Consider the following 21949-nt stretch of genomic DNA (forward strand, 5'->3'; position numbering starts at 1 on the left):
CCACTTATCACGTGATGGTACCTATTTAGTGGTGCCCATTGAAATATTAAAAAAAACTATTTATACAACTATTTTCATGTCGTTGTTTGATGGTTTATAAGACAACATTTTCGAGTAACAGTTGTATGTATTACATAATGTAACGTCTAGAACCGTTGTTCGAAGTCACTATTATATACCATATAGTAACAACAGTTTTAAGCATTGTGTGAAATATTCAAAATAACAACGTGTTTTAAAAATTATTGTCCGACTCGATGAGTGTATCATATAGGCAATAGTTTGAAAAAAGATGAATAACAATTCTCCGTTTTTTGGTCACCCATTAATTTTTTGTGCTAAATCAATTCATGGGTGTATGTTTTTTACCCAACTGTTGCATGATTTCAAATTTCTTGTAGTGTTAGAAGTATTAAATTTAATAAGTGATACAATCAGAGTAGTCAAGTATGTTACATTTTTTTAGTTGCCACTATATAAAGTATATTTTTAGAGAAATGATAAACAAATTCAAAAAAATAATATTTTAGCTCCAATTAACTTGCGAATGACACAGTTATACATGATAAAGATGGACTCGATGAATTCCCCAACTGAGAATTAAGGTCAGATATGCAATGAAGATATTCAAAAATCAAATTTGGAAGTTAAATAGTAAAATCACAAACTTATTTATCAATTCCCGTATTTATTAGCAGTTAGTGTTTGGAGAAGTCGAGGTTGATCACAATTAACCATAAGTCCTATCTTCTTATAAACATGAAATTCAATATTTGATAATTATAGACAAGTGGTGCCCCAGCATCATCGTCAAAACTTACAAGTTGTTGGGCTCCTCACGCTGAAGAAGTCTAGTACTCCCTCCATCTCATATTATGTGTTAACAGATAAATGTCAAAAGTTAAATTATTTAAATTTTGATTATAAATTACGCATAAAATATAATTAAATAATTTTTAAAACTAGTATCATTTGGATATATCCTAATTCTCTTTCAAATATATTTTTTTATTTTTTAAAAATAATACATAAAATTGTCGTAATTATCAGTCAAAACTAAGTAAATTTGATCATTTATTTGTCAAAACAAAACACATAATATGAGACGGACGGGAGTATGTTTATTATTGAGAAGTGTGCATTCGAAGTTGAGAATGCTTGTTCACTTTGTCTCAAAGTTGCGTAATTATTAGTTTATTATCAACAGTTATGTGATTATTAGTTTATTCAAGTCAATTATGTCTCTGCTGCCGGAATAGAGTTCTTGGTTATTTGTAGCACCAAGCAATGAACCGTCATATTTTTCAAATAAACAAAAACCAAAGTGAACCTATGACCGTGACAACATTTTCTTTCACTAGTTAGCAAGAAACAACATTGTAATTTACTATTAATTGATAAAAACAAGTGACTCGTACAGCTTCTACAATTTCCTGCTAAATAGCGTAAGTCCTCTTTAATGGAATCATGGTTCCATATATCATAACTTGGAGTACATAAAATAACTGAAAATAGCAAAACAGATCCTTAAGCTTCTTTCTTGTATTCTTCATTCTTCCGTGCTCGGCGATCATATGCAAGCTTCAGCAGTTGAACAATAGCAAAAACAAAGAAGAGGGAACCGATGACGCAAATGCTAATGGTCAGGGTTAGTGACTGGGATAACACAACATACGTTCCTGTCATAAAAACAAACATGGTCAACATAACAGAAGCAATGTTCAGCCCAACTGTTGTTGCATGAAGTTTGGTTACTTCCCGTAGATCTTGTGACATATTTTCAAGAAAGTAGATGAACAAAGAACAGATTGACAACAGCAAAGCTAATGCATCTGATATCATAAATATATTAAAAGCGGCTTTTTTAGAAAGAACGGCCAATCCTTCATTAGTTTCTCCACTTTGATGAAGACCTCCAGGCATGGTGAATCCAACTGTAAAAGTTATTGTAGTTATTAATGCACTAACTACTATCTGGCTGTTGGTCCCCTCTCTGTATCTTTGCAGATCTTCTTCCATCTTTGCATTCTTTACATCCATCAACAACTTTTGCTCTTCATTAAAAAGGATATCTTTTTTCTCCCGTCTACTAGGGAGCACTAAACTTGAAAAAGAATGTTTCTTTCTACTGCTGGACCAGAGTTTCCTAGACTGCTCAGTGTTGATATCATCCAGTGCCATTTTTATTTGAACCTAAAAAGAAAGGACAAGTAGTTAATATTTATTTTTAGCTGGAGTCATCCTTTTAATATGACTCATACCAAAACTTAGTAAATCCCATAGAAACTATATTAACTTGTACTAAATTGTTGACGATTCAAATATATTTTTAAATCTTAATTTACTAGTAACATATATATGTTCTAAATTGTTAACTTGTAACTAATTCAGTAAATAACTAATTCAGTAAATATTATTTTAAAAATATATTATCGAGAAAATGAAAATTTTTATACAATTATGATCAAATTTAAACAAACCCACCTTTTAGGTAACATATATTTACCGTATGTTTATATATAAGATTATGATATCATTACTTGTTAAAGGTAACAAGTAATTTGTTCCTAAAAATATTTTAAAGATTAGATTTTTTTACTTACCTGATCACCAACAATTTCATGTTCAGAATATAACATGTCTCTGGGAGTCAAATTTTCTCTATTCAGGGTCGTATCGGGTGCTATATATTTGATAAGTTCCTCAATGAAGCATCCCCGAGAGACAAGTAAATGGAGAGGAGTATTTCCGTCAATATCTTTTTTGAATAAAAGCAGGTCCTTGTGCTCCCGTGGACAATATCTTAAAATACCATTTACCATCTCCTTCTTATTCTGAACAGCAGCCAAGTGCAGTATGTTTTTACCATTTTCGTCGACTGTTGTGTACGGAGAGGGTGAAGTTGGCCCTACCTGCATAATGTGTTGACCTCTTTTGTCCACTGCTGTGTACGGAGGGGGAGAAGAAGCTGGCCACAATTGCAGAAGTCGTTTAACTGTAGAAGTAAATCCACATTTTGCTGCTACATGAAATGGTGTTGCCAACCCATCTCCAAATGCAAACTGATATCCAACTTTTTCTTGAGCCTCTATGAGGACACTCAGTATAGAATCAAATTCGTGATATGCAGCATGGTGAAGCAGGGTCCATCCTTCAGAGTCGACAAAACTTAAAAAATGTTTATCATCTGCTTCCAAGAGTGCTGGTATAGGATCTGAAGATACAAAGTTTCACCAAACACAATTGAGATAAAATATATAAACATATATTTTAGTACATAGCATACACATTACCTCTGCAGAGAATTTTTGTTCAAATTTTGATTATCCACTACTATATATAATAATGCGTACAAAATGTTTTTTTTTTATTTCAATTTTTCTAATTTTATCGAGTACACTATATAAAGGAAATTACTTTTTTGATAAAATACAATAATATTAAATTACCAAATTTTGGTTAGCACATCATTCCTCTTTGATCAATTCCCTAAAATTACATAATTCAATAAAATTAATACATATTACTCACCTGCATCGCGTCTTTGAATGGCAATAATCAAATCTAGCACGCCTTTAAGATTAGGGTTGATCCCAGCTTCGAAAGTTCGAGACAGTAATTCGAGAATTCTTTCACTGTATTTATTCTCGATGGCTTGGTAGATTAAACGCAAAAGACCATGATTTTTACTTCCACGGCCATCCTGATAGGCCGGATCTTCAAGTAATATCATTTCCACGGCGTTGACGTGATTGTGGTACATCGCCAATTCTAAGGGAGTGCGTCCGGACTTGTCACTTCTATGAAATATTGCTTTGAAACTTGCATGTAGTTCGTCCTCCGACAAACTCCAACGTTTGGCTGCTTTAACGGTCATCATAATCAGCTCTCTATCTTCTTCATTCCCTGAAAGTGAAGGGAAATTTTAAACAAGTATTAAGATAATGGTTCAAAAATTTTAAACTTTTGTATGTAACAAACTAGAATAAAGGTTTTCTCGTCACACTATTGTCGTTAAGTATTGAGCCAATGGTTCATATTTTAAAACTATTGTCTCTTTTATCTTTAAACAAGTGCTTATGAACCATTGTGTTAAGCTGCTTCTAGTAACGGTTTAAGAAACCATTGTCTGAACTCAATCACACAGCGCCTCGATAAACGACGGAAAAACTCAGACAACGGTGCAAAATAATTATGTGAGGCTGTTTTTCTTGTAGTGAAAGCAGTACTACTACCATAGGACCGTCCAAATTTGGAGCTGTGCAGGTTTTACAGATTTACTTTGTAACTAATTTTACGGATATCTTACCCATACATATACATTACATACCTTTTTTGAGATTCTGAATAAGAGCATGCAAAGCAGTGGTACAACCACCAGGACCATCGAAAGACAAGGCTGTGCAAGTCTTGCAGAGCTCCTTAACAACATCTTTAAACCCATTTTCCGCAGCTATGTAGATTGGAGTTTTCCCTTCAGTATTTTGAACATGGCTATCATTTGGATCAGCCTCCACCAAGAGCTTAACAATAGCCACATTACCACCAAGGACTGCTGCGTGTAATGCAGTGTTCTGGTCTGGCACATTAGCTTGCCGAACATAAGCTTGAAAAGGAGTAAATAGATTATGGGTATCATCATTTGCTAAGGAAGAAGGCAAATTACGTCTGGCTTCATCAAGGAGTGCCTCAACAACTTGAGTGTGTCCATGATGTGCTGCAAGGTAAAGTGCAGTTTGTTTGCGATTATCCAGCCTGACTAAAAGGTTTTTGTTTGCAAAAGCACTCAAAATGAACCGAATATTTCCTCTAACTCCCTTCTTTGATTCAAGGTGAAGGATAGTTTCTCCCGCTTCGTTCAGTGTATCGGCTTCCATCTCCAATACAACTCTACAAATAGGATCTCCGGCAATAGCATCGCTAAAACAATTAGCAACAGCTCGAGTGTCTTCTTTCATCCGTGCAAGCTTTTCATCTATCATCTGTTGTGCTTTTTCCCTAAAATTCACATCTTTTTTCTCTCGTTCACTAGTTGTGAACACTGAACTTGAAAAAGTATCTTTTTTACTACCAATCTGAATATGATCCAGAGCAACTTTGATTTTCACCTGTAAAAAGAGAGGAGGATATACACACATATAAATGAAATCATCAATTCATTTATTGAGTTGCGCATGGTATGTATCTTAATTTTGACATGTATTTTTTTCTTTATATTTATTTTCTATACTGTATCATGATCACGCAATTTGAGACTGTGTACAAGTTGGTCCAGTACTAGTTGATATCGGTAAAAGAAATTCAATCTTTCCTATTCCGCCATTCATCAAAATTTCGACCACGTGAGTAAGATTTCAGGCCAACGGTAAAGTTACTTAAACTAGACCGCAGGTTAATATTTACCGCATCATATGTTCGTTATAAAAATTAAAGGTTCTAAATTTTGACGTTAAATATTATATTTTTTTCTTGTTTTCTGCCCAATAAAGCTAACCCTAGTTAAGAAATAGATAGAGTTCTATAAGATTAATATAATATAAAAGCAAAAAAATAGTTTGGCTAGTTTGGCTAAATGCAGCATAGAGAAACAAATCTAGAACAAAACAATTAAATATTATATATTTTTTCTTGTTTTCGGTCCAATTAAGCTAACCCTGGTTAAGAAATAAATATAGTTCTAGAAGATTAATGTAATATAAAAGGAAAAAAAAAGTTTGACTAGTTTATATCTTACCTGGTCATTAATAATTTGCTCCTGTGTATACAACATGTCTGAAGGAGTGAAATTCTCTTTATTTTTCACACCTGTATCAAGTCCTTCGCATTTTAAGAGGTCTGGAACTAAACAACCACGTTGAATAAGCAGATGAAGAGCTGTATAGCCGTCGTTGTTCTGCTTGTTCACGAACTCTTTCTTGTATTCTTCTGGACAGTGTTTTAAAATGCCTTCTATCATATCTTTCTTGCTTTGCAATGCCGCTAAATGCAGTATACTTTGTCCATTTCTATTAACAAGAGTATATGTCGGCGAGGAAGACGGCCATAATTGCATAAGAAGTATCACAATCGAAGTACGTCCTCTCTGGGCAGCTACATGAAAGGGTGTAAGTACCTTATCTTGGTACCCAGATTTAGGTTTGATCCCTCTTTGAGCTTCTGCTATGTGTTTAATTATTGGATTAGATTCATGATATACTGCATGATGAAGGGCTGTCCAACCTAACTTGTCAACAAAAGTCACAAGGCGCTGGGCACGACGGCCATCCAATAATAGGCTGAAAACGGTTTCTGAAAAAGATTGTTATAATTATTATATAACTAGATGATTTCACATGGAAAGTAGAATATTTATTTTAAATTAATTAGTAATAAGACAATCGGTATATTCTATTTACTTGTTGCACCAAAATACCCACTATTCTACTTAGAGAATTCAAAATACCCACGAGCGCCCGAGTCCGCCCAAAATTCCCAACAAATTCACATTTTCGATATGCATATTTCATATACGCATCTTCAATACGTGTATTCTTTATTTTTGTACTTTATGCTAACTCTACACGTCTTTTAGAGTAGTATTACATGTACAAAATTAGTTACAAAATATTACAAAATTATGTATATATGAGGTGATATGATTTAATTGGTTCTTATTTATGTGAGGTGAGTACAAGACTCATTTCAATCAAAACTTATCACACCTCATTTTGTAATAAATTTGCAATAAATTTTCTAACTCTAGCAATTTCATTTTTTAACGTATATGTATAGCTTTATATTTGATATAGCTTTATCTATAAATAAATGCATATAATATACTTGATTAATTTAAGTGAAATTAAGTTACATACCTGTTTTGCCACTTCTAATAGCAGAAATCAAACTGACTTGATCTTTGAAGTCTTTAGATAATTTAGATCCATCGTTGTACCATTGCGTGAGTAAGTCGACAATATTCTTGTAATCCTTCCCCTCGGCTTTATATATTAAAGGCATGAGACTAATAAAAGCACCATCCTCTCTCTTTGAGGCCGAATTTTGTAGGTCTAATATCAATTCAACCACCGCCACTTTATTTAGCCCCACCGCCACTTCTAAGGTAGTACATCCATCCTCGTCAGTTTTATAAAATATTTCATCAAGAGCAACATTAATCTTGTGCTTTTTTATTTGATCAATGATCATTTCAATCACCTCTTTAGCTTCATTATTGGCTGCAAGAGTAGAAGTACCATGAAAATGTTGTGATAAAATTACAATACGAGTCCAATTAATATGTACGTTTTGCATACCTTCGTCAAGATTCTTGATAACAGCATGCAAAGCAGTCATCTTACCTCCGGGACCATCCAAAAAATGAGGAGTTGCGCACGTTGTACAGATTATCTTTGCTGTATGGGCATGCCCTCTTTCCACAGCTATGTAAAACGGTGTTTGACCTTTGTTGTTTGGAGTACCCTCATAACTTGGATCAGACTCTACTAATAGTTTAGCCGAAGCCAAGTTATGTTGCATGACTGCTATGTGCAAGGCAGTGTTCCCATCTTCATCAACTCGCCTGAGGAAAGCTTGAAAAGAACTAAGTGGATGATCATCAGTGCTATCATTATAGGAAGACGAAGCTTGAAAAGAAGTAACTCGATTGGGATCAGTATTATCTCCAGTGCTATCATCATCATCGTCATCTTCATCAGTTCTCAGAATAGAAGATTGAAGAGAAGTAACTGGAATGGAATCAGAATTTTCATGATCTGGAGCAGAATAAGGCAAACGTCTAGCTGCATCAATTAGGACCTTAACCACTTCAATACTATCGTTGTCATTTCTAACAGCAGCATGCAAAGCAGTACTACCACCAGGTCCGTTCAGAGAAGGAGCTGTGCAAATTGTAGATATTATGTGTACTATTTCATTGTACCCTTGTTCCACGGCTATGTACATCGGTGTTTTACCTTCATCGTCATTTTGTATATGTGTATCATGAGGGTCGGCCTCCACTAATAGCTTAACAATTGCAACGTTTCCTTCCATGACTGCTGCATGTAAGGCGGTGTCATTATCTTTATCACCTTGCCTCAGAAAATCTTGAAAGGAAGTTTCCGACAAATTTTGTCTAGCTGCTTCAATGATGACTTCAGCGACTTCAGTATGTCCCCGGTATATAGCCTGGTGAAGTGCAGTATGCTTATATATAGTAATTTTGGCTAAAAGATTTTTGGATGCAAACTCCCTCAAAATAAATCGCACATGTTCTGTATTTCCAGACTGCGATTCAATGTGAAGGATAGTTTCGCCATATTTGCTGACTGTATCTGTTTTAATCTCCAACCTAGCTATGGCATCAGCATCTCCGGCAATAGCAGCGTCAAACAAATCATCTCTATCCATAATTTTATAAAGTGCTTCACCAGGGCTCTTAACTATATATATAAAACGTATCAATTTTGGATTTAACGCATTTATCAAATAGAAGTACTCTTGGTAGTTGGTACCATTAAGGGGTCAAATTAAAATTACAATATAATCTATGCGTTTTACATAAAAAAAAAATTAAAAGTTAAGGCATACCTTGGTCCGGAGTGTTAATACGCACAACAATATTACCATCAGGTCCGTCCAGAGAAGGAGCTGTGCAAGTTGTAGAGATTATCTCCACTATATCATTCAACCCTTGTTCCACAGCCATGTACATTGGTGTTTCACCTATGTCGTTTTGTGAATGGGTATCAGTAGGGTCGGCCTGTACTAACAGCTTCACAATTTCTATGTTTCCTTCCATGACTGCTACATGTAAGGCAGTGTCATTGTCCTGATCGCCTTGCCTCAGAAAATCTTGAAAGGAAGTTCCCGGAAAATTGTGTCTAGCTGCTTCAATGATGACCTTAGCCACTTCAGTATGTCTGTTAGATACAGCCAAATGAAGTGCAGTTTGTTGGAATCTATTCAGCTTGCCCAGAAGATTTTTCTTTACGAACTCCCTCAAAATAAATCGCACATGTTCTGTATTTCCAGACTCCGATTCAATGTGAAGGATTGTTTCTCCATACTCGTTGAGTATTTCAGTTTTCATCTCCAATATTGCAATGACATCAGCATCTCCGGAAATAGCAGCATCATACAAAGCATCTCTATCCATAATTTTATAGAGTGTTCCACCACGGCTCTCACCTTTAATAACAACAAAGGAAATGCATTTAGCATTAAAAGCAAAACGAAATACATTGTAGTATCAATATTTTACATTATTTATTAAAAAGGACCATTTATGAAGTTGAAGGCCATACCTTGGTCGAGATTTTTAACACGCACGACAGCACTACCATCAGGACCGTCCAAAGAAGGAGCTGTGCAGGTTGTAGAGATTATCTCGACTATCTCGTTGTACTCTTTTTCCACGGCTATGAACATTGGGGTTTTACCATCATCATTTTGTGTATGCCGATCAGTAGGGTCAGCCTCTACCAATAGCTTAACAATATCAACGTTACCTTGAAAAACTGCTCCATGTAAGGCAGTGTCCGAATCTTTATCACCTTGCCTAAGAAAAGCTTGAAACGAACTAACTCCATTATCATGAGGTGACAAAGAAGGCAAATGTCTAGCTGCATCAATCAGGACCGCAACCACTTCCGTGTGTCCTAAATATGCAGCCCATGTAAGTGCAGTCTCTTGTTGATTATCCAGCTTCACCAAAAGGTTTTTGCTTGCAAACTCCCTCACAATGAATCGCACCCGTTCTGTATTTCCATTTTTGGATTCCACGTGCAGGATAGTTTGTTCATCATAGTTGAGGATATCAGCTTCCATCTCCAATTTAGCAACTGCATCAACATCTCCAGCAATGGCAGCATCATACAAAGCATCTAATCGATCCATAGTTATGTACGTGTATACAATATTGTTATTGAATCCCCCGTTTAAATTGGAAGTATTTGTAGTTGCTACTTATTCAGCATTACTTATCTTCATATACAGAGGCTTCTTGTTTTTCAAAATTATACACGCAACACTAAATTACACTAAAACTAACCAGGCCCGATGACATTTATTTATTTAATCTAAAATCCACATGCTACATGTGGCCAGCTATGCAGAGAAGGACGTCTGAATAAACAAAGCCAGATAGTAAATTTCTAACAACCATTTTGTTGACCCAATCCCAAACAGAGAGTTAAACCCAGTCATTTCAAAACCATTTATTATCTTTATAATTCCTCATTTCAAAATGATTATCTCCTATCTCTATTTGATAAATTTAACTATTATTTAGATAATATCGAACACAAATATATATCGACAGCAGCCACACTACTTAATACGGTTTTTCTGTGTTGTGCCAATGGGCACACACTAAACACAAACTTCTATAATTTTAACTTGTTTTGATTGGCCAACACTTTTTAATAATGGTCGACTCCCCTGCATTTACAACAAATACACCACTCAAAATACTCCAAACTTTATAAGTTTTAGTGCTTAACATGTGTCATGTGCACAGCAGGGGCGGATCTAAAGGAGAGCGGTCCCAGCTTCCGCTGGGTAAAAAATGGAAGATCAAGAGGACAAATATGTTTCCGCTGGGTGAAAACAAGCAATCATGTGATGAACCAGTAGCAAGAAAAATACTTAAATATGCTCATTTGCATCCGTCATACAGCTGGAGTCACCATTTCACCTAGTTCTAGTTGCAATCATATATATATATATATATATATATACACACATGTAAGTAATTATTGCTGTTTTTTGCTTACCTTTTTGAGTGATTTACAATATCTCGTGATAAATGCACTCTAACTATTTGATGGAATGCCCCAAAGAAAGTTTAAAATTTTGAGACCATAGAATGTATATGAAAATTTTGTTTTTTGATTTATTTTTTTAAGTACTTTAAGTGTAATGATAATGTTTTTTTAAAAAAAGCCGCTGGGAAATTTTTCTCAGCTAGAGACAAACCCTACTTAATATAGTGTGAACATATTACTCAAATTTTCCATGGACGACATAATTTTAACTAACAAACAAAATGAAACTCACAATCACATAAAAAAACACAACATGATAACCAAACACAATCGAGCAATTATTACTGTAAAAATTATAAAACTAAAAAACATCTAAAATTATTGACAATTAAAAAAATCTATTAAAAGAAAAAAAATCCGAAATGGAACCTTAAAAACAGGGGAATTAGGGCGAACAAAGGAGAAAGAGGACTGAACGCCGCCATAAGTGGAGGGAGCAGAAGCTTCTAGATCTCCTTCCTTGTGTTGCTTTCCGGTCCATTCTCCACCGGAGCTCCTGCACACAAATGTATAAACTCCCATCTTTTTTAGGCGGCTTTGTGATCGGAATTCGGAAGTAATGATGTAATGGGGGGTTTTGTATGTAATAATTTCTTTTAATTAATTGATTTTTTTTTAATTGTTGATATTTGTAGATGTTCGTTAATTTTATAATTTTTACAGTAATAATTAGGGGTTGTTCACGGATTCGTTTGTTCCGGATTCTTGTTTTTTTCGAACCGAACTAGTAAGAACGGTTTTTTGAAATTCAAAACTTAACCAGATTAATTAAATGTCGAGATCAAATCAAATCAGACCATAAAATAACGGATTGGTTCAGTTCTGAACCACGAGCTTAATCATTTACTTTGTTTCGTTTATATTAAACTTACAACCAAACGATTATTTAATTTAATATAATATAAAATTTATTATATATTACATATAAATGTGTGATATATATTTACAAATATTTAGTTTACATATGACTTTCATATACTTTAATTTAATTTAAATAATATTTACTATATGAAGTAGAGTATAACTACGACATATTAACAATTAACTAAGTTTTTATTTAAAAAGTAATTTGATGTTTTTAATATAATATACACTCACACACATAAAATCATAATTTATAATCATAACTCATATCTATATATTAGAATTTTTATAAATTATTATATAACGGTACGGTTTGGTTTAAACGTTTTAAATTTATTGGAAACCATAACCAAACCATTTATCGCAGGCACTGTGGCAAGGCATCTTTAACGAGTTAGTGTCAAAACACAAACCGGTATCAAGTTATAAAAAAAGTATATAGTGCTCCAAAAAATCAACGCCTTTATATCTTTTGTTTACACATTTAACGCATCACATACTTGCGTTACGCCTTTGACGCATTAATAGCAATCGTCGACTGGTAGCTAGATGCTACTCCCTCCATCCCGGTTAACCCTGTCAATGAAGCGAAAATCAGATCCGACCCGATCCGATCCGAGGCCATTTTAGCGGATTTGGATAGACCTATTAAAAATCCGATTCGGGATCCGATCCGATAACAAATATTCGATTATAAATGGAACGGATATGGATTTAGGTCGATCTGATCCGTTAATAATCCGATCCGGTTATATATATATAATTATAATAAAAATATTTTTTAATAATTCTATTTTTAAACATATTATCCTCGAGTCAAGTTCCATAATCTATATTTCATTCGGTTCGGTCTCAAGCGTATAGTCCATTTCTATAACCTCATTTCTATAATCCTAGTTCTTTTATCTTTTAAAGCCGTATAACCCAAATTATCCATTCATATAACACTTCCATTTCGTAACATCAATTTTTTCATAATTAGCATTAAAATATTGTACAGCTCAGTATGTTTATTTCAAAAGGGAATTTTACTTTGTTAATTTTTTGAATTCCGTTGTATTTTACTTGTATTTTAATATTTTTCGGAATTGTAAATTTTAAATAAATTTTGTAATAAGTTAAGTTAAAAAAATAAATATACATAAATGGAGCGGATATCCGATCCGAAATTCGTTATCCGAACGGATCTGAATATGGATCGGCCTATAAAAATTCGGCGCCGATCCGATCTGAATCCAAATCCGAAAAAATAAATGGATATGGATATGGATTTAGGTCGATCCGATCCAAGCTCGATCCATTGACATGCATAATCCCGGTCAATAATTTACATTTGATTTGGGTATAGAGGTTAAAAAATATATATATATATTAGTGAAAAATAGAAAGAGAAAAAAAGTATGAGGCGATGAGACTCATTAATTTTTAATATATAAAAAAATAATGGAGTAAAATTAGTATGAAAAGAAAGAAAAAATGAGAAATTAATAAAATATATTTACTATTTTTGATAAATTTTAAAATATAAATAATTAAATATAAATAATTGGATGAAACATTTAAAAAAAATCGTAAAAAAGTGGTTGGGAACAATTTCTGATCGGCATCAATTAGGGGATGTGTAATGGGTGGGGGCCGCCCATGTGCTGCTTCCCTGCTCTATAATTTATGTCATTTGGGCCCTTTTCTCGATAATTGCTCGATGGTGTTTAGTTATCATATTGTGTTTTTGTGTGATTGTGACTTTAATTTTATTTGTTAGTTTATATTATGTCGTTTATGGAAAAATTGCGTAATATATTCACACTATATTAAGTACTGTGGCTGCTGTCGATATATTTGCTCGCTTTCTATTTTCGAATTTTTTTTATGTATTTTTTTTATTACCTCACCGGCTATACTGCTCACTCTCTGCTCAATACAGTGTTTGGACTTAAGTTGGTGTGGGGGCCCAATAGCGCAATAGTTTTGAGGTTGAATTAAAGCAAACACTACACCTGACAAATATGGGCCGAGGTTCGTTTATTTTCTATTTGAATGAAAATTTTATTTTTTGGTATATTTATTCAATTTTGAACAAAAATAGTATATAAATTTATTTTTTATGGGAACTTGTCACAGACACCCATAAAAAATGGCGTTCTGGTACTATTTTTTTTTCCTCTCCTCCTTCAATTTGCCTTAGTTTTTACAAATTTTGTAGGGATAAAATTTAGTACTAAGGTCTCAATTTTTGAACTCTCATGTGAAATTTAAACACGTTTATCGTTTCTAGGTATAGCGCAATTTAGACTTCATTTACAAGGGGTGCATTCCTTTACAATTTGTATGCTACAATCGGTGGCGGATACAAGATTTAGACTGTGGTGTGTCACACATTTAACATAATCTTCTGGTTGGTAAGGGTCTTTTATATGTACGTTCTCCTCACTAAATCTCTCTTATCGGGATGAAAATCACTCAACTTTTTTCTTTTGCCCGGATCTTGTGGAAGATTAACAATGTCAAAATCAGGTTAAACTATAGTGACTGACGGAGAAGAATCTTGGTGGCTTGATATCACGAGTACTCGACCTTTTCATTTCGTCAACAACAAAGCAAGCCCAGGTAGGAATTAATAACGCAACAAAATATTCACTGTGACATTTTATCGAACACCTTGCGGTCTCTGTTTTTTCTTTTTCAAATTGCAATTTCTAAAAAATCTGAAAATATGAGTATAATAGAGGAGAATTTTGGAGATGAATCATATCAAGAACTTGAAAATTTAGGGTGAAAAAAATTAATCGATGGAGAAGTTTGATATTAGAGAAGAAAAATGTGGGCAATATGTTTGTGTTAATATAATATGTGAAGATGTATTATGTATTAGTTTAGTACACATGTGAGATGTGACGTATGAAAAAAAATTGAAAAAAAATTAAAAATAAAAATGGTAGGCCACGTGACCTGCCTTTAGCAATGGTCTATCCGCGACTGGCCAGAATGCTTACTTATGTTTATGGTTTTTCAATTATGTGAATGTTAATTATCATCGGACCTTACAACGTTCCGTGTCATGTACAAATATTTCGTGTATTTTTATATTTTTGTGTACTAAATTTTAAACCCGAATCCGACCCGAATTTATATTCGTTTACCAATTTGATGACACTAATTCGGAACTAATATATCTGTGTTTACTCGCTTTAGTACACTAAATTACACGATTTATATACGAAAAATATTAATTATTAAACAAGGGCAGATAGTAAATTTCTAACAACCATTTAGCTAACCCAATCCCAAACAGAGAGTTGAAAAGGGTGTACGCGATTCAGATCGGATCGGTTTTGGGGTAAAAGTCGAACCAAACCGCGAATGGCGGTTTTAGAAAATTGTCACGGTTGCGGTTAACCGCGTCAATTGCGGTTGCGAATTTGCGGTTATTGCGGATCGGTTTGCGGTTCAACCACTTATTTTAAAATAATTAATAATTTGTAAAAAAAATCGGAATATTAATAAATTCAAGTTTAAGTTACATGATAAATTTACATTCAAAAATAAAATACGAACTAATGTTACGTATGAAGCAAGAATATTAAAAACATACAAAAATATGGAGGCGAGAGAAAAGAAAAAAGAAAAACATAAACAAAATTACACGTTGATTACATTTTCCATTTATTTGGTTATATATCTTATAATGATTGTGAATCATATAAACGAAGTCCTAATATTAACCTAAGATTAGTTAATAAATATGTATACTTATTAATTCATATGATATCAACTATATTTTTGAAAATATATTTTATTATAAATATATGTTACGATTTGCAGTTGCAGTTTCGATTTACGATTTTCAAGAATTTAAAACCGCATCCAAACTGCGAATTAGCGATTTCGCGATTATCCGCAAAAATGCGGTCGGTTGCGAGCGGTTGATCTGTACACCCCTCTTAAACCCAGTCATTTCAAAACCATTTATTATCTTTATAATTCCTCATTTCAAATTGGTTATGGTAAACCGAATAACTTCAGCATATATAGATTCATTAATCCATGTCATTGCAATGAACTTTTACGTTTGTACCTATTTTAAAAATAATATTAATTGTAACTCCATATTAGAACTGTTGTTGTATTTCATTTTAACTTTTTACGTATAATTTTATATTCTACTATTCATCCGATAATTTTTTAAAACAAATACTTATTTGTAAAAACATAAACATTTTACTTGATGGTCCATAAAATATACAGCTTAAATATAGTTGACGGCCACTACCTTCCACGTCATAATTTACAAAATAAAAATATTTATTCCTATTTTTTACCTCAATTTTTTTCCAAAAAAATTGTTAATAAAGTCTCTTTTTTTACTAACTTTATTTAATAAAGTCTTCGTTTAGAATCATTTTAACAGGAGTTTACAATTATTTAACCATGCATATATTTCACGTGTAAATAAGCATGTATGATGTGAGCTCAAATTATGTCAATTCTAAATCTATTTAATGATATGCTTCCTCTGTCCCAACCATTTTTTTACATTTTCTTTTTTGGGATGTTCCATCCAATTCTTTACATTTCAAAACTTACCAAAAATAGTTAATGGATCCCACCACTTTCTCACTTTTTCTTCTTTTCCACACTACTTTTACTTCACTATCTCCCTTTTATACATTAAAAATCAATGGGTTCCACCACTTCACCCATTTTTCTTTCTCTTTTTCACTATTTTATACATATTTATTAACCTCCGTACCTAAACCAACATAAAGAATTGGTCGGTAACGAGGAGTAACATTCTGAAAAAGTCTCCTCAATTAGGTAGTAATCTCCAACAATCATCTTCCACGTGTGCAGAATTGCAATTCTAGAATTTACAACCAATTTGGGGTGACTTTTTTTTACAACCAATTTGTCATGGATATAGACTAATGATTTCCCACGTTTATTTTTAATATATTGGATGCTACCATCTTGGCCCCTCTTCATGTAAACTGGTTACCATTTACTTGTACTTAATGTATGGGAAAAAATATCTATATACAAAACTTTTTAATCTTAATTGCAATTTGATGAATTCAATTGTTATTGTTTCCCTTCATTTTCGTTTATATTTTCGGTTCGGATAATTTTCGGATCAATTTAAATTAATTTTTGAATGATTATAAGATTATTTGATTAAGGTCTTGAATCATATGCCAATTTCATGAATTTTGTCTCTATTATTCGGATCGAAACCCATTTTGTTAATACTACTCAAGTAGATGAAATAGAAATGGACCAAAAGGGTTCGCCAAAAAAAAGAGCAAAATTAATTGATGTATATGAGAGTTTAGTTATCAAGCAAAAAATTGGGAGTTCAATTATTTATTAAAAAATTGTTATATTTCTCGTTCGAATTTATTGTATTATTTTTATTTTTTTTAATTAATAATATTAATTAAATAATTCATACAAAATTAATTTTTTGAACTACACGATCAAAATAGTTTCGAAACTGTGGGCATTTTTAAGTGAACCAGAATATCGGCCCAAAACACAATTCCAGTTTATTATGGGCCCAATTGTCTTGATGCTTTGTATTTTAAGCTTTTAGAACTTACTCCTACAAATGTCCCACTTTGCCAGATTCTTAAGGATTCCAGCTAAAAGTATATTTTATGTTCGACATTACAAAATTACCTGTATTGACCCGTGTTCTAAAAATCGGTTGGTTTGGTCAAAATTGCGGATAAAACTCGCCGATAAACCTTCCAAGCATTTGATCAATTCAATTTTTGAAATTCCATTTATAACTATAAATTACTTTCAAATTTTCTGAATTATGCGTTCTTTCAAACTTTAAACATATTGCAAAAAATTACTCCCTTCCTCCTTTTCATTTCTTTACACTTTCATTTTTGGGATGTCTCATCCATTTCTTTATATTTCAAAACATACCAAAAATAGTCAATGGGTCCCCCATTTTACCCACTTTTCCTCCCTTTTCATTAGGGATGGGCGTCGGGTCACTTCGGGGTCGTGTAGTACTATCCCCGCGCCCGGCCCGCGAATTCAAACCTAATCCCCGTCCCCGACCCATTCCCCGTCGGGGACTATATATCATTCACCGTCCTCGGCCCAAACGGGGGACGGGGATCTTCGCTGGTAATCGGAGATATTTTATAAAAATCAAAATTTTTATTAAATAATTTTTTTCATGTAAGATGTAGAAAAAAATAGCAAAAACTAAATATTATACTGCATATTTTAGTAATTTTGTCTTTTGATACATGAAATATTTATGTAAAATCAAAGTGCATTTGTAGGACATCACTCTCACCTTATATTTTAAAAAATATAGTATCTAAAAATATTTATAACAACATAGAAAATGCATATTATCCCTATCACTTACATATTTTTTGAAGATAAATAAGAATATATAAATATATTGTAGAGCGGGAAAAAATCGGGATGGGTAGACATAAAAAACCGTCCCCGACCCGTTCCCCGGTTTTTTTTTTCTGAAATCGTCTCCATTTCATGGCCCGTCCCCGCAAAAGTTCTTGAATCCCCGCCACTTTCGGTGGGGGATCGGGGCGGGATCGGTCGCGACGAGTCAATGCCCATCCCTACTTTTCACACTACTTTTATCTGCGTGTCCAATTCTTTTGATAACAAATCAAAATGAAGGAGGGAGTGATAAATTAATAATATTGCTCAAACACATCGATTAGTTGCAAGAAATGTTCCAACATTCTTGATCCTCAGATTTGATGATCACTAGAACCTTGCCTTCTCTCTTAAGCTTGATGCTGTCCGAGAATCGAGGAGGATTCGGATGCTTTCTTCATGTAGAAGCAAAGTTTAATCAAGTTAATGGAGTGTGTTCTTGAATTCTCCCTGCTTTTTCTTGAGCTGTTCAGCAAAACCTGAATCATATAACTAGGTAGCTCTGCCTCTTAAGTACATTCTATATGCACATAACTCTCGCTTAAGAAATCTTTTATTCTAGTGTTACTCAGTAACACTTTTCTTATCAATTTATTTTAGTTTTCCAGTTCAGAAAAACCTATTGACCATAAGAAATGTAGAAATTCTTCACTGCAGCTACCAATCCGGGATTCGGGGTGTTCAGGGGAGGATCTAGTAAGGGACACGTGTTGGGTAAATACGACATAGATGGTTAAGATTTCAGCTTGATCGTCTCTTTCAACTGTAAAAAAATTTAACTTAAAGGTTTCTGACTAACTTTTGAATTGGCTACATTTTGGTAATCAACCTTTTAACCTGCATCTGCTTCATAAGGTAACTTTAGAAGTTTCATAGACAATTGCAAATGACAAAAGTTACTATCTACTTGTAAGAAGTGTCAAAATACCAATTTAGATATTAAGAAGAAACCTAGAAAACAAGTTGTGCATGTATGACATTGACCATTGAACAACCGAGTAAAGCTAAACCACTAAAAACCAGAAAAAAAGAAGATCACACACTAAAAAAGTCTCCAAATTTTTAATAACTCCAAGCTTCCAACTCACCATCTTTGAAAGTGAAGCCCAACGCTCCTAATTTATCTCCCTTATGCCCACAACACCTTTCATGATTAGTACTTAAAAGAGATATTAACTTTGCCTAATCAACGTTAATATAATCATTAATCTTCCTGCATTATCGATTTAGTTAAGTATCGTCTAGAGAGCATGAGTGCGGGTGCGGGTGCGTGTGCGGGGTTGCGGGAATTCGAAAAATCTAAAAATATGGGGATTCGGGTGCGGGGGTTCGCCAAACATTAATACATTAAAAATATATTATTTATATATTTTTCAAGAGTTTCAATCAAATTAAACTAAATAATGAGTTACATAAGTTCATTATGAGTACATTATCGTTAAGAATATATATTATTATTACTTGATAATCCATCTGATGCATTTTAGCATAGTTAATTGATTAAATGTTCAAGTATCTATATTATCTTCTCTCACTCGTGGATGAGAGAAGAATCCCCAAGAATCCCCGTGCACCAAACAATCCTCAAGAATCGGGTGTGCGGTGCGTCAAGTGAGTGAAGAATCTCTACTTTCCAGAGTATCGTAAATTAAGAAAGAAGCAAAATGTGGATTAAACAGAGGTTTTCTGATAAAATTCTGCAGAGTAATGTAAGGCGATTAGTCGAGAGTTCATCCTGGCAATGGCGGAACCAAGGCTAACTACGAATCCTGGGGCTGATTTCGATAAGCAGTGAAAACTCGGATGCCAGGTTTAGGTGATACAGAGATTCTAGGACCGACATATCTATGTAGGAGTACTGGTATCATATAAATACACAAGCCAAAATTAAAAGGCTTTACAAAAATATAGCAAAATTAAAATTATGCATTTTGCTTTTCCACAAGTAGCATAAAAATTAAATACACACCAGAAAACACGGTATGAGCTGCTCATATTTATTTCTATAAAGCGAAAAGCCCTCAAATTGTGTTGTCTTGCTACTACTCTTAGACAACATATCAAAAAATTACAGTAATTCTTGATTCGAGTTCAGAAAAAATTCCGGTTTTCGTTTAAGTACGTCGTCTGTTAATTTTCTGAAAATCAGAAGCTTTTGCGAGAAAGAACACTTGATCAAAACAGTAGTACTTCACCTCGTAATAAGCTGTAACACAATCATGTATGCAAGTGATTAACACGAATTATATCCTAATGATCATCGCAATGTAAGTCGAAATTATATCAAAAATGTTATCGAGACCAGATATTGTAAGGTGATGGTGTTCCTTTTTGCTGCTTCAAGTCTTTGTAGAACTTCTTGATAAAGTCTTCAGCTGCCTTGTCCACTTGAGGATCATCTTCTTCTTTAAGAGGATACGGAGAATCGGTGATCCTCAGCTGCCTCACCATCGGTGTTTGTCCGAATCCAGGCAATGCGACTAATGGTGAGGCCTCAGGCCTTTCATGATTGTTGAGCATTTCGAATACTTTTCGAGCTAGGTTAATATCATCAATGCTGTTGTGGTGGTGGTGAGATTTGCGTTTAGCGAAATACGAGGCGTAGAATGGAGTGTTGCTACAACTGAATTCGTATTCTTGAGGAGAAATGAAGGAGAGGTCGGTGTTGGATCGACAAGTGAAGGCGGCGTAGTGGTTGTAGAGCATGAGATTGCCTATTGCTTTACTAGCAAGTTTGCCTCTTTTCATCATCATTTGGAGATCAACCAGTAGTTTGCTCTTTGTTATGCTTTTCTTCAACATGTACAATACTATTTTCACTATTTTCCACACTCTCTTTGCAATCACATTTGAACTTTGTTCCACCTCCATCTCTTTGGGAGAGGGAGAGAGGGAGAGAGAGAGAGAGAGAGAGAGAGAGAGAGAGAAGGAGAGGGAGAGGGAGAGAGGGAGAGGGAGAGCGGGAGAGAGAGAGAGAGAGAGAGAGAGAGAGAGAGAGAGAGAGAGAGAGAGAGATGGTTACTTGGTGTGAATCATAGGAAGCAAAGGAGGGAGACCTATATATAGGTCCGTATGAAGAAGATTTTTCACCACATGAATAATTGTGGTGTACATATATAATTGATACTTTTGCAAAAACACTGGCTCATACGGCAGTTTACACATTGATTCAACTTTTATAATTGGTGGATATTTTGCAAACACCACTTTATGTGCATGCAGGATGGCACTCAATCATTTGATTCACTTATTTTATGAATCTATTTTCTATTTTTATTATTAAAGCAACACATCAACTTGAAAACGATAGACTAATTTTGTATTTATATTTTACTTTAGTGTTCCTTTCTTCCTCAGTTGCTCCTGATTACTTCTCTCTGTCGTCTTTGTATTCTGATGACAATGAAAGTTTGGACAGTATATTCATTATTGCACAAATCGAAATGTACAATTTTTTAAAATTAATTACATTCACCTCCAAAATATCTTAATCTTCTTGTATATAGGGTCTATTTTAAATGTTATTCTTTAAAAAAAATGAATCAAATTTTAATACATTCTTTAGGATCGTTAGTGGAGAAAGCAACTCGGGAAATCACGAGAAAACTTATTATGCCTCCTGAGTCACAGTATGGCGCTTAAACGCGATTTATCTTGGTTCACGTGGTTTCTAGGCTATTACGTGAGTTCGCAGGGTTTACCTAGTGCTCACTCAAAAAGTAGCGGTTGCGGGTTCCATACGATAAAAAAAATCCCGAAAAAACTTAATTCGGTTTGATTTATCTGATATATGAGCTGAATCGGGTATATGGGTATATACTTAATTCGTTATGATTAATTAAATATGTACG

At 33.8% G+C, this 21949-nt stretch overlaps 2 protein-coding genes across 3 annotated transcripts; both read right to left on the minus strand.

The window, feature by feature from the left end:
• Positions 1-1366: 1366 nt before the first annotated feature.
• On the minus strand, positions 1367-11303 carry LOC141697043 (uncharacterized). Of its 2 annotated transcripts, XM_074501228.1 has the most exons (10): positions 11175-11303; positions 9285-9821; positions 8569-9168; positions 7293-8420; positions 6852-7214; positions 5735-6288; positions 4331-5108; positions 3532-3906; positions 2604-3214; positions 1367-2193 (listed from the first exon to the last, which is right to left on the minus strand). In XM_074501228.1, the coding sequence occupies exons 2-10, from the start codon at positions 9805-9807 to the stop codon at positions 1528-1530; spliced, it is 5598 nt and encodes a 1865-aa protein (XP_074357329.1). In that variant the 5' UTR covers positions 9808-9821; positions 11175-11303; the 3' UTR covers positions 1367-1527. The 2 variants fall into 2 exon arrangements, with proteins under 2 accessions (XP_074357329.1, XP_074357328.1); XM_074501227.1 differs by lacking the exon at positions 11175-11303 and having other exon boundaries at positions 9285-10717.
• An 8703-nt stretch (positions 11304-20006) lies between these two features.
• LOC141698573 (uncharacterized) lies at positions 20007-21170 on the minus strand. Its single transcript, XM_074503294.1, has one exon. The coding sequence runs from the start codon at positions 20967-20969 to the stop codon at positions 20391-20393; it is 579 nt and encodes a 192-aa protein (XP_074359395.1). The 5' UTR covers positions 20970-21170; the 3' UTR covers positions 20007-20390.
• Positions 21171-21949: the final 779 nt, after the last annotated feature.

This window comes from Apium graveolens, chromosome 11 (genome assembly GCF_009905375.1).
Source record: "Apium graveolens cultivar Ventura chromosome 11, ASM990537v1, whole genome shotgun sequence".
Classification (NCBI taxonomy): domain Eukaryota; kingdom Viridiplantae; phylum Streptophyta; class Magnoliopsida; order Apiales; family Apiaceae; genus Apium; species Apium graveolens.